Below are 14,193 nucleotides of genomic sequence, written 5' to 3'. Positions count from 1 at the left end.
CTGGAGCTTCAATGTTCTAAAGGTAGGGTCTGCAGGAGTTTTCGTTACTCCTTAGTAAACACAAATTGAAAATAGGCTCCTCCTCCTTGGATCAGTGCCAGCGGCAGCACACACCCATTGCATCTGACCAGGACTACTTAAAATACAGTCACTAGCCAAGAAATCACCCGTAGCATCCTGTTTTTACGTGGGAGAGGCTCAAGAGCCATGCACCAGACTTAGCATATTAGCACAAGCTAATCATGGGTTGTGCTACGTCCACTAGCAAAACTGCTCTGATTAGATTCCACTCGCGAACATTAACAGGCAAAGTCACTTGTGCACTGGGCTTGCTGTGATTGGCTACTGTAACCACATTTGCTTTTCCTCCAGATACGTCCAAAAACAACCAAAACATCAACAGGCAGAGGAGAGGGTTCCAGGCAGACACAGACACTGACACATGTAAAGAGGCCTAGAAGTGACATTTGAGCAGGATTATTCCTGTAAAAAGTGACATTTTATGTTTCAGGAAAATCCTGCAGACTCTACCTTTGAAGTAGTCATCTTTTGGAATTAATTTTTAGTCGTGTTCAATTTTTGAATCCAAGAAATCTCTCCCAAGTTTCACTTCAAGTGGCTGAACTGTTGGTTTCATTCTTCCAGTGTAAGGTGTAATTCACAGTCACACAACATTCACACCATCTCACACAGCTGACAGGGCCAGGAGGACAGGTGATTTACAGCAACTGGAGACGTATTTGCTGCCAGTTCAGGCCAGAAACTACGCTTGCACTCGGTGTTCTTCGCTAAATGAAGCCAGAAGTTTCGTTCGCTGAGCTCTGCAACAGTCTGTCTCACTTTCTCCAATTAAGCTGATCTGTCCAGCACCATATGACTGCACACCTCCCGCTGTCTCCTTCCTCAGAGGGATCGCATTAGCTCTGAACTACACCAACCTGAACATTTCAAGCTGCCTGTTTCCCCGCTGTTTCTCAGCGGTTGCAGATGCACCGCGCTCAGTGGTGCAGATTTGTGGAGAATAACACCTGAAAGTTTCCCCGTATTCAGGGATGAAATTCAAAAGTTGCATGAGGGGAACTGTTTGCTGGAGCTTCTCCAAAAAGACAGAAACGGTTTAATGTTGCTATAAAACCTGGTTGACCAACATGAGACAGTATTAAATAAACTTTAAACTTCGTTAAGCATGCCCTGCAGACATCCACAGGATTAGCTACCTCTTAGTCCTTTAAACCTAATGGCTGATGGATGGCTTTCATTTGTATGTTGGAAATTACAATGCTAATTTGAGACAAATTACCAGGCCAAGTTAAATCAGACCCTGGACTTTTTTCCCTTCATCCTCCCCGTCCCTCTTTCCCTCTCATCATTTCTCTCTCTCTCTCATGCTTGATTCGAGGCTGCAGTGCAATTTTGCCGTTACATAACAGAAGGGAACAGAGAAATGGTAAAACTAATGAAGGCAAAAGCAGGCGGCTAATGGAGACTGTGTTTTTGAGTCACACTTTGGGTTTCAGGCAGAATCGCCTCGGGTCAGCTTGTGCTCTCGCAGTTATGAAGCAGCGTATGAAAGGATGGATGCACAGGGTTGTTTGCAACAACCCGCCATTACTGTGTGGGAATGCTCTGGTACTGTTGCTTGGCAGAAAAAGGGTGGAGAGTGTTCTGTTTTTCTGCTTTGACAGTCAGCAGAGAATATTTAATTAATGCAAGGACAGCAGCAGTTGACCTCCCTAGATTTTTTTACTTGTTCACATACAAACTGATTTCTCTCTCTTTGCTGAGCTTTTAATCCATGCTGTGCTCTGGATTTTTCATTTTTGTCAAGAGGGGCCTCTCCCTTGCGATGTAGAACCTGCTATTACAATGTGCTATGTGATATTTTGGCAGGGTTGGGTGTTAGTCCTGCTAATAAGAGGTGCTGTTTGAACTTTCCTCTTATGGAATTTTTAACAGCTCACTTGTTTCCATTGTCAGGAGGACTGTAGGAAATTGAAGGGGGATGTGTCGAAAGGTCGCCAATCTGCCAACAACCACAGATTTAGTCTGGGTTGTTTCTTTTAAAGAGTAATGTTATTCTTCAAGCGTTTGGGTTTGAAGGATGTGTTATGTTTTGTCACTTTTCGAGGAGCAGATGTGGCTCAGTCCACCTCTGTGCCTGCTCTGGTGGAAGCAGCTGCTTTGTATGTTTGTGGAAGCACCAATCTGCAGCAATGCTTCAGACTGAATCCAGTGCTTGCAGATTTAAATTTTCATTGCTGTTTGGGTGACTGTTATTTTTGAGAGTGGGTTTTACTGGAACAAACATCAAAATCAGAAAAACTTCTTCTATCCTGGGGTAAAAATAGAAAGTACAAATAAATAAAATTAAGTGGAATAAAATAATTGATTGGCACAGGATAGAAAGAATGAGCTATGTATAAAAGCACTGATGTCACTTGATCTCGGTGCAATCCCGCCCAGCTCAGGCAGTCTAGGAGGTGTCGCCAGGAATATCCTAATACAGCCTCGTCTACATAAGTCACACCATACTGCATGCCCCAAACTCCGTCTGACTCCTGGCTCGTCCTGTAAGCTCATATATCTTATTTACCAGAGATCTCATGTTGCCCATAATGAAAGAGGGGAGACACGGCTTATATTTCCTCTCCAAAAGCCTCCGCCGTATTGCCCCTCACAGTTTTTGCCTCATCTGCAGCCCCTGTGCGTCTTAAATATCCCGAGTTCTGCAGGAATCTCCAGCGGTTTGGCCGATGAGCTCAGTGGCTTCTTGGACTGCACTGTCATTCACGTTGTTTCTAAGATTTCTTTCCTTACATTACTTATTTTTGGCAATGTTTTCTCTGTTGTTTATTTTGATTCTGGCTGTACAGGACTGGCCCTATTGATTAATGACTTCAACAGAACAGCCTGCAAATGAATACCTAAAAAATAAAGGGAGAAACAAAACAATAACGCAGTTCAAAAATACACAAATTAAAATTTCAAGCTCAGTTTAAAGCATATACATATATATATATATATATATATATATATATATATATATATATATATATAAATATAACCCTAACTCTAACCCTGACTTTAACGCGTTAATTAGATTAATTAATTGCACTGCACATTAACGCGTTATAAAAATCAACGCAAGATTAACTTATTGGCTGCCAGACATTTCCAGAGCATCTTGAACGATCTTTTAAGACCCAAATAATAATGTTTTCTATGACCATGTAAACACCAAAGTTACTTAAGAAGAGTGGGCTCTCTTCTTTTATGTCTCTCTTCCTGTTTTTGGTCCAAAAAATAGAAATTTCAAACTTTTACAAATCTTCTATTTTTCGTGTATTCATTCGATTAGTCATGCACTATAATTTTGTGATGCCCAAGAATTAAAATTCTTTATATGGGGACCCTCAGCAGATATAAGATTAAAATGTGATTAATTAGATCAATTAATTACAAATCCTGGAAATAATTGGATTATTTTTAATCTCCTGACAGCACTATTTACCACATAATGGCTGATGAATGTACTTGAAAGTAGTGTCCACAAAAAAAACATCTTCTGAACAAAATAAAACAGGATTTTGTGGTTTAAACTTGTGTATGAGAATATTCAATGATTTAGTCTTCTACCAAAATCTGTTTGAATTGAAAAGTGTTGCTTCTGATGTTGAATATTGATGTGATTATAATGCGATTAATTACGATTAATTAATTACAAATGGCATAATTAATTCGATTATTTTTTTTAATCAAGTCCCACCACTAATATATATACATATATATTGAACAATCACGTTTACATTTTGACTTACATGTGTAATGCATTAACTCCCATAGAATACACATTACCTACCTAGAAATATAAAAAAGTAAGAAAATTATCTCCTGTGTTATATACTGTACACTATAAATTGTGCAGTATACACTTTCATTATGCAATACACATCATCTTCCATGTTATCATTTTTCTTTGCTGTTTTAATGATCTCGATGAAAAAAAGATATTCTTTCACTTTGCCTTTATTACCTTTTGACATTCACAACCTCCTGCACAAAATTTATTTTCATCTTAACTCTACAGAGAACTGCTTTTCTTTGAAATATTAATGACCACATTCATGATAACTATAATTTTTACTGTTCTTTCTGATATTTCTCATGCAATATACTTTATGCACTTCTACTTTTGCTCTACAGCATATACTGTGCAATGTACATGATCTTCTGAGCAAAATATATTACCATATGTGTTATACAATGTTTTATTTTATAAAACATTGATATGCTGTGTGTGATTATAATAATAATAATAATACAGCCTCTCCATTTCATCTTGTACTAGGAATAGGAATTAGATAACAACTGCATTACTCTGATGCACATCATGAAGTGTGTATTAGTAACAAGGTTGTGGTTATGTAACTCTAACACTGATGGCACAGCACTTTACTTTCCAACAAAATCTTTTTTGTAGATGGAAGATGATGCTTGGCTAAAAAGTATTTTAGAGTGTGAATATGAATGAATAAATGTTTGATAATGACAAGTCCTTGTGCCAACGATCAATTTCAAAGAATGTTTTTGTTTTGAGAACTTGATTCAGTTTTATCAGGTTTGTGTTTCAGATGGTTATTGTACAGTTCAGTCAGGATTAACTGGGGAACATTTTCGTCAAAAAAAATGAATATAGTTTACTAAAACATTTGCTGTTTCTGATGTGGATAAAAGATAACTAAAGTCAGCACACCCCGCATTAAGTCTGTCATACCCTCAGCCGTCTGAGGAATCCATGGTGACATAACCACATTATGACTCTTGACCTGGATGAAGCATTTGAATCACAGTCGACCCCCCCTTCCTGATCAAGTGGAAAAAGACCCCAAAACAAGTTGAGAGTAGTTCACACGATTGTTCAAGCTCTTATTCTCAAACCGTACCGGGGTCCAGAGTTGTGTCGCTGTTTAAGTCAAAGCCCCAAGGCCCTGGCCTTTAGCCAGAGTTACACAGCAGGTGCTCAGAGGAGGCCGACTTGGGGTCCTTCGTAATTCTATCTCAGATGGGGAGTTCTGACTGGCCTAGATACTTAAAATTGTTATTTTTTAAGTTTATTTAAAGACACATAATTGGATCTGTTTTGGAAAGAGTGATGCTATAAAGAGACTTCACACTAAAATAAAAGTCAAAATATTTTTAAAGACCAAATAATTCGCCTTGCAGAAAAAATGTTGTGTCTGTGTGACAATCAAGAATCACAGTGTTGACGTTAAGAAGTGCTTTGTTGGTAAAATGTGGTTCAGATTTAATCACCTAACTAGCTTAGCTGATGTTTGAGTGTTATCTAAGTGGATCAGTCAGAATCTTCTTATCAGTAAGCTAGTCAGCGACTTACTGCTCGGTGATTTGCAGGAAATCAGTTTTGGAAAACCTGCACTTTTTCAGTTCACCTGTTTAGAGGCTGCAGATATTGAGATACAGACTTCAGATCATCTGTCAGTCCAGTGCTGTGTGACCAGTTAAAGTGCAGATCTAATTACAAGTGATGTCACCTTTGGGAAGGGTTGTCTCACACACACACATGCAAATGGCCACCAACTTGTCAGTATTTACTTTCAGCTTGTTGCATAAGTCACTCTTCTATGCTATGTCCAAAGTCTGCAAACGAACGTTAATCAAAAGCTTTTATTATTCTAAACGCTGAACAGCTGCTGAATTGAAAGTCCACAGGATGTCGTCTTTAATTATGTCCTTTCTGTAACTTGCTGTCAGAATAAAATCCACCCATTATGGGGGTTATGAAAAGAAACTTTTAACACACTGGGCTCCTTTTCAGTGAAGGCTACTAGAGGTACATTTTAATGGGAGTTTAATTTAAAAACATTAAGTTTCTTTTACCTGTTTGATGTCAGCTGCTTAATGACATGAGGTCCGTTTTAGAGAACAATTTCCTGGGGTTTCTATTCTTTTGTAAAAGAAAAGGCTTTTCATTTACATTCTGTCCAAGGACTCGTTGGTCTATGCATAAAAAATGTACTTTGTCTCTTTTTTTTCTGTGGTGATAAGACTGGAAAGTTCACCATTTTAGATGAAAATACATGCAAACAGGATTCAGCCTTTTCAATGCATCTGTTGTATCCCAAATTAGACATTGAATTGCTGTGAAAAGCTACGCTTATTAGGCCACTAATTATGGAAATTGACAGTAACAGAGATTTGTTGTGGATTTGTTTAGTCTAATTTCCATGATGCCTTCAAGACCAGGAGGCAAGAAAACATAATTTACCCTTTGATATAATCGTGACTGACAAATGAGCTAAAACAAGACCTGAAATGATGTATCTGATAAAACAGATCATGTTATAATATGATTCAAATTTTCATACTTGCACAACATGTGACACATTGCTGCGTTATGTTCTCTCATCATGTGGACTCGTACTTATATCACCAGTTAAAGAAACAGCTTTATCTCAGTTTTATGCGTCATTTTTGGAGTGTAATCAAACTAGAAACTGTTAGACTCTGTTTTAAATATTGAAAATTAAATGACTCACAGATTATAGCAGCAATTTGCTAAGTTATATCAGAGGGTGGGCTCCAAGCAAGGGAGTGAACAGTTACTCCCTGCCCTGTGGGAGTCGAACAAAGTACCCTCTACTCACAAAGTTCGATGTGGAATTAACTGCATTTCCTCATAAGCTGTTTTTGGCAGTGAAAGGTGTATTAAAGCACTTTAAATATCCTGTGCGATGAAAGAATAACAGCTCTAATGATGCTCTTTGTTTACCCTTGCAGCTGTCCCGTTTCCCCCCAGTCACCGGCTGACGGCTAAAGAGGTGTTCGACACTGACGGGAAGCCCAAAGTGGACGTGCTGAAAGCTCACCTAACCAAGGAGGGACGCGTGGAGGAAACGGTGGCACTGAGGCTCATAGGAGAGGGCGCGGCTATCCTGCGTGCAGAGAAGAACCTGCTGGACATCGAGGCCCCTGTGACAGGTTAGGAGTCACATGTTGCACACAGTTCTAAATAGAGCCCGACCGATATGGGATTTTTGGGGCCGATGCCGATACCGATACTGGGGGCAAAAAAAAAACGATATCCAATATATCAGCTGATATCCGATATATCCACTGATATTCGATATATCGGCTGATATATATATAATAAATTCATTGATATACACAGGATATATACTGTATATAATCACAAATCATTATAATACCCATATGATTCAAGACAGAGACAGAACGCTATTAAATTAAAACAAGAAACTTTAATTATAAAACTCTCAACATAAGAACTGTAGTGTAAACCAATGATAAATAAGAACGAGCTGTAAACACCTTAAATAGATAAGTCAAACTTTAAACACAGTAAGTATAAAAAAAAAGTCAAACTGTAAACACACAATGAGCAACTTACACGACATTAAAACGCCGTATTATAGTCTTATATCAGATAATGGTGGACGTGTGAAATAACAGTAGCATTTATCTCTGTTTATTTCACAAAAAAAGCATCTTACACGATGTTAAAACGTCGTTCTATAGTCTTACATTTCATAATGGTGTACGGAGGGGGCAGGCACTCAGGCAGTGTGCAGCCCAACACACAGACACAGGAGAAGGAGCGACAGAATCTCCGTGGAGCAAACATTTTTATAATTGGCTACATCTTGGCCGATGTCGATTAATCGGTGACAGGCGTAATCGGCCCGATTAATCGGTCGGGCTCTAGTTCTAAACCAGGTGGTGAGACAACAGACAGAAAGCTGTTTTAAATGTTCTAAGCAAGTTTTTAGTTTCTTTCTCTTTGCCCTTCTTTTGGGTCTTATGCCTTGAATTGGAAGTATTAAAAATAAAGACCCCTCAACTACGCTTGAAAGGAATGGGCTTGGTTATACCTCAATAAATAAAAGATGACAATCCTCTCAGAGTGGAAAAAAAAAGAAACAGAGCTTGGATCCATCTTATAGTCCTCGCAGTCTTATTTTTCTCCACCTTGTTTGTCACCATGTTTTTCTAAACAGTCATTTTCGTGACTGTCACTGGAATTGACAACTTGCAGACACACAAAGGTGTTAGATTTGCTGTTGGATTGGAAACACTCACTCTGCTGTCTTCCAAGAGCGAGCTGCAATGTTTCAGCCATGTGACAAATTAATTTCGTTAATTAAGTGAGTCACAGTGTCCCCAGGTTACATGTTGGCCATGAAACAAGCCGTGGCGGTGCGTTCTACCTTTTTTGAAAAACAGGTTTATGTCATCCAATTTGTGAATATTAAGAAGCATAATGACACTCAGATGGCTGCTTCATGCTGTGATCATACGCAGCTGATAATAAAAAGGAAAGGTAATCAGACTAATTTTGTCTTTTTTTATTACAGTTACTAACCATGAGGGTAAAGCTTCATGAAAGGAGACATTAAAAGCTGATGTGTTTTCTGCCTATTGTTTGCAGATGCTAATTTTTACAGCTGACTACTTATACTATGTGAAAAGCGCCCCGGAGCTGAAGTCGGGCTCATTCATTGCTGCCTCTGTGAGAGAACACTCTGTAGCGGGAGGCTCACTGATGCATATGCACGGATCCAGAGCATCTATTGTTGTCTTTCTTCCTGGTCAAGTGCCCTGTTCCTCTATTAGACTTTCTGATGAGGCGTCTTTGATGTTTGTGCAATCAGAGGCAGAGGCCTACTCAAAGCATCTATGGCAACCCATCATTTCTACTAATAGGAGATCGTTCTCATAGTATGGCGCTGAGTGGCTCGGCTGGCGTGGTTACTTAAATTCATGAATGCACGGCTCTTTTTTCAACAGAAGTGTGTCTCGTAGAGGAAATTGTAATAGGAGAATATCTTCTGTTATATTTGAATGATTGAAGTCTCGCTAGGAGGATATAAACAGGTTGGACTATCATGAGCTTTATTTGCTGCCTGTCTTTGTGTTTGCAGGCACACAACCAGGGGATTAAGTGTAATCCAGTTAAACATAGGTAGATTTTCGGTTATTTAGCCGTGTTTACACAAAACTGGTTTTACTGAAGCTGTTTAAATGATTCATGTGCATGACAAAGAGCCCCAGTGGATGCTGTGTTCACAAGACAGTCCAAACAAATTATAATCTCAGTCAGTCTCGATCTTGACCAAATCGAATCGATTTTCCAGGTTAAACCAAACAAGGCTAAATGAGTTCATTCCCGCAGAGAAACAGTGAGCTGTTTGTCAAACTTAAACAGGAATGCATGACAAGGAAAAGCTGTGATCCTTCTCAGAAACTGTCGTCCTGCTGTGCAAAAGGAAACCGACAAAAATCCTTGAAAACGACAGCATCATTTTCAATGCATCGCTAATTATAATCCTCATCAAAATATGCTCACATTGGTTTGAGATATGGTTGTGTAGGAGGGGGATTCTAACATCTGATAATGATTTGAAGGAAGATGTGAAATTGTTTGGGGTTTCCAGCCTGGATCTGATCACAATCTGGTTTCTTATGTGTAAACATGCTCTGTCCCTGACCTTTCCTTGCGCCCGGGTTGTCATAGAAATTCTTAGAAGCCCTGTCACAAGTCAGCAGGGCTCAGTTGCAGATTTTACTACATTTGGAGCGCTGAATCTGCCAGTAAACATCCTCCCTTCTTTGGGTAACATAGAAACAGTGGACAGCTCCTGTTCTGTGAGCAGCCGTGGATCCTGAGGAGCTGTGTGTGTCTGTGCGTGTGTGTGCCCGCGTGGCAATGAAGCACATCTTTCCCTCCCACTCAACACCCCTGTCTCAACCCCTCTCCCACTCACTAGCCCTTTTCAACAAGGATTTCTCCGCCCGTGATCCTGCTGTGTCTGCCTCTCATGCGTGCCGCTGGACTCACACACCAACATTTCTTTGTTTCTCCCAACACTCCTCTCCCTCCCTGTCTGCCATGTTTTTTTCATCCATCTGTGACATCCCTCTCTTTCCCTCCCCCCCTGTTAGCACACCTCTGATTCCCAACATGGCACCTTGTCAGCGAATCAGTAAGTAAATATTTATCATGGATGTAAAGCGCCGTGACGTGTCGGCTATCTCTCTGTCTCTTTCTTTCTGCTTGTCACAGTCACACAGTCACTTCCTGGTTGGGCCAGATGGCTGGTGGGGTTTACGTGGAGAGAGGGATGTGTGCGCGCGCCTGTGTGTGTGTGTGTGTGTGTTTGTGTGTGAGACAAATGGAGCAGGTTTAGGCCACTGAGTACAAGCTGCTCCTATGGCCTTTGCACAAGTCTCCCATCAGTAGAGCTTCTACAGTCGCATCACCCAGCAACAGTCAGGGTTCAACCCAGGCAGACTCCTGACTATAACATACCAACATACAATACATCATGTTAAGCTGATCTCTGAAGCACCTCAGAGATTTGGTCTTTTCAGCCGCTGCATTTCAGCATATTCAGTATCCTTCCATGACACTGTGATGTAATCTTTATCAGGAAATGATAAAACCTTGAATGTGGAATATCTTGTGTAAATCTTCTAAAGGTCTTACCAGGACCTTGATTTGAAAAGCACTTTTATAAGTTTATTATAAAGTGTGTTTTCTCTGTGCAGCATTCAGGGCCATTAAACCTTTCCACTAGGTTGTTATGCAACAGCCTTACAATGAGTAGGCAGATAAATTGGACACAGAAATATCAGGGAGAGAAAAATGACAAGAAAATTTCTTTTGAACAACTCTTGTGGAGAATAAAAGGTAGTTAGGATTTTTTCTAAAAATCAAATGAAAGGAAATGTTTTTTCCTCTACAAGTATTAAAACCTCTGCCTGAGGGGAGTGAGATTCACAAGGTACCATCCAAATTAAACAGATAATAACGGCTACAGAGAGCATGCTTTATTCATCTCTGTAATTCTGATTTTTTTTTATGCACTTATGTGGAATTATTCTTCTCTTTTTTAAAGCAATATGAAGATTCACCACTAACAAAGTGTACAAGTGTTGACTAAGTGTGTATGTCACTTAGCATGTTTACATTTTACCTATCGTACAGAGGCTTGGTATGATGTTCATCCCCTTTCATGATTCTGATGCAGCTAGATAAAGCTAGCTTTCAGTGACTTTTAGATGAGTCACTTCACTTTAAAGGATAAGTTTGGTTTATACAGCTTTTGCATTGTTTATAGAATGAAGTAGAACAAAATACTAACCCAGAAGGCTTTCCTGATCCAAGCAGTGCTTCGGGAGATATTTAGATCCAAAATCGTGCAGCGGACGTCAGTATAATGGGATCCATCGGGGCATAGACAGCGCCGCTCCTAAAACTGCATTAATCTTCCAAAAACTCATGTTTTTCACCAATATTCCATCATGGTCCGCTCTGGGTTAGTCCTCTGCTGCAGTCTGTGTCACTCCAGACGGCGCTGTGTGGCTGCACTGACCTCTGAACTGACGAAGATTTTGTTTACATTTGCCCCTCCACGCATGAGCAGTGCGGCTCATTGTTTCAGGGGAAGACGGCAGGCTACACGACGACGCGTAGAGGGGCAATCGTAAACAAAGTCTTTGTCAGTTCAGAGGTCATTACAGCCACACAGCGCTGTCTGGAGTGACACAGACTGCAACAGAGGACTAACCTGGAGCGGACCATGATGGAATATTGGTTAAAAACACAAGTTTTTGGACGATTAATGCAGTTTTAGTAGCGGCGCTGTCTATGCCCCGATGGATCTCATTATACAGACGTCCGCTGCACGATTTTGGCATTTTGTTAGCATAATTTCCTGAGCACTGTTGTACATTGCACATGTCCTGCTCAGTGTTGTACATTGTTTTGGACAAAAGCGTCTGCTTATTAAAATTGTGAAATGTGTTTTTTGTGGTTATTTTGGCCCCAAAAGAGTCAGACAAAGTCTGCAAAGCTCATCTCCTCTTCTCCCAGGAACCATTAGAATTTTTTTCAAAGCGGAAACCTTCAGTCTAAGAATGTGAGACACTACAGAAGTGTAAAATCTGCTGTTTCTTGAGTGTTCACTTGAGGCTGGCTGTGGAAGTACCAGAAGTCACATACACACTGAGCCAAAAAAAAGCCATTTTCAACAGAAATTAACCTATTTACAGCCTGGTTCAAAAACGTCTCCTGTCTGAGTCGCTAATTTTACTAACGACACCCACTGTACGGGGGGGATTTTTTTGTAACTCGGCCGTTCAGAGGATATGAAGATCGTGAGCTCCCCCAATAAGAGGCACAACTGAGGGTCACGTGACCAATCGGCGTCCTATGGCTGTAGGCGAAGCCCTTGCCACTACCAATATGGCTGCTATAGCCGATGTGCTTCATTTTCCGTTTCAGAAACAGACGGGTGACATCAGCGAGACTACATCCATATTTTATACAATCTATGATTTTTTCACAAGCCCACATGATTAAAGAGTCACAGTGCTGAGAACAACTTCTTCAAACGGTTAAGGAGTAATGGTAATTTAAAGAGCACTTGTGAAGAGTGAAGAGTCCTAAGAGTTAGGACTGCATGTCTGCCCTATTTTTGAGGGGAAAGTTGCAAGTAAGAAAATTGTGTTCAACATAAAAGACAGTAAATAAGCAGATACTGTCAGTTTCAGCTAGCTTGTTTTTAGTTAGCATATTATTATCTTGTTAACAGGTGTTTTTTGGAGATTTTTGTAGAGCAAGACACTTTATCTGTCAGGGCTAACCACACAACCACTTAATGAGGTGTTTTTCGGTGAGTTTTTTATATATTTAGTACCCACCATTAAATAGCCTATGCTACAACTTTGTATTGGACAATACTGAAAGTGTGTTGAATACACTCTGCTTTAAGTGTAACATTTTCTGAGTTTAACATCCCTGTATCAGTTGTTGATGTCTGTGCCTTCTTTTTTTTCTTGCTCTTAGTATAAACTACAATAGACATCCTTAATGCCTGTTAGAAAGATGTGGCCCAGTAGAAAAACTGCACAGTGCTCAGAGACGCAGCATGAAAGCTGTCAAATGAGTCATGAGCCCTTGCTTTTATTATGTGAAGGGTCACAATTCAAAAACCAATGGCTTTCACCAGCACAGTAATTTCAAGTCAAGTCGAAGACATTTATTGCCTCCGCTGCACCAGCGAGAGCAGCTTTTTAAACATCACAAATAGTTTGATGGTCATGACAGATTGCAAACTCCACCTTCGCCTTTGCATAAATGCACGCTCTGCAGGATGTACGCTTGCAGAGAGTCGGCGCTATCATAAAACGAGGAGGGGATTATTATCAACCAGTCTCAATCAAAACATGATCTGCAGTCTGCCTTGCCGTGCATTTCTCTCGCTCAATGAGCCTGGCCTTTGGAGTGGCCTGTGTAGGTTCTGAAGCCAGGTTGTGTAATGCCCACCACCCACTCGGTAGCTGCTGCCCGCTGATATGCTGCTACTCAGGGAGATCACTTTTGCGCACAGGCTGGAGATGGCCAGAACGAATTGTTTCTCACTCCAGATAATGTACTCCCACCTGCTCTTCTTATGTGGGCTCTGCTTCTCACCTCATTTTTGTGTGTTGTGTGACAAGAGGGAGGGAAACAAAGCCCGTCTGTAGGTGTGCTGGAGCAGAGCGATGGGTGGATTTTGCTCTCGCTGTGATGAAGCTGAGCCCCGAGCTGTAGCAAAGAGCTGTTCGAATGTTTGTGTTAAACATGCGTTGACTGGTGTTATCCAGTCTCTACCACAAACATTGAGCACAATTCCCAGTGACCATTGCATTAGCCAGAGATTAAACTCTCGCCGTCGTCTTGTCACCCTGCTGTTCTTGCTGCCAGCCAGTGACAGCTTTCCAAAAGGTCAGCTGGAGGTGCAGTCCTCCCACACACAGTGTGTTTGACAGGCGCTTCAGGTAAAATCGCAGCCACTTACTCCCTCACTGGACCCCCTCCTGCAGCGCTGGCCTCTAAAAACATGAAAGTATAGTTTATTCTACTGTGAGCACTTTGAGGCATTAAATTCACAACGGGGGTACCAATACAGGCCATGCATAGATTTAGACAATAATTGCTCTCTTGGGGTCCATCCTGTCAGATTTTACAGTTCAATATTATCGGTAGAAAAACTGCTTTACAGAGGAGAAACTCGCCCTGTTGTATCCATCTGTTTGTGTCTACACACTGGGTACATTAAGTAGTTGCCATTGGTGATACTCCCATAAGGTCCTTTATCAGGCCGGCAGCAG

The 14,193-nt window shown here is 40.7% G+C and overlaps 1 protein-coding gene across 2 annotated transcripts in view; it reads left to right on the top strand.

Annotated features, from left to right (window-relative positions):
- Positions 1–14,193, top strand: part of LOC141784416 (protein phosphatase 3 catalytic subunit alpha) — an 89,946-nt gene that overhangs the window by 31,106 nt on the left and 44,647 nt on the right. For both annotated transcript variants that reach the window (XM_074662251.1, XM_074662250.1), the window contains exon 2: positions 6,799–6,999. In XM_074662251.1, coding sequence (XP_074518352.1) covers positions 6,799–6,999 — 201 coding nt within the window. The remainder of the gene's footprint in view (positions 1–6,798; positions 7,000–14,193) is intronic.

This window comes from Halichoeres trimaculatus, unplaced genomic scaffold, assembly GCF_033239565.1.
Source record: "Halichoeres trimaculatus isolate MK-OKI-2021-1 unplaced genomic scaffold, fHalTri1.1 fHalTri1_scaffold_22, whole genome shotgun sequence".
Lineage (NCBI taxonomy): Eukaryota > Metazoa > Chordata > Actinopteri > Labriformes > Labridae > Halichoeres > Halichoeres trimaculatus.
Note: the sequence above shows the minus strand (reverse complement) of the source record. Positions and strands in the feature narration are given on the sequence as shown.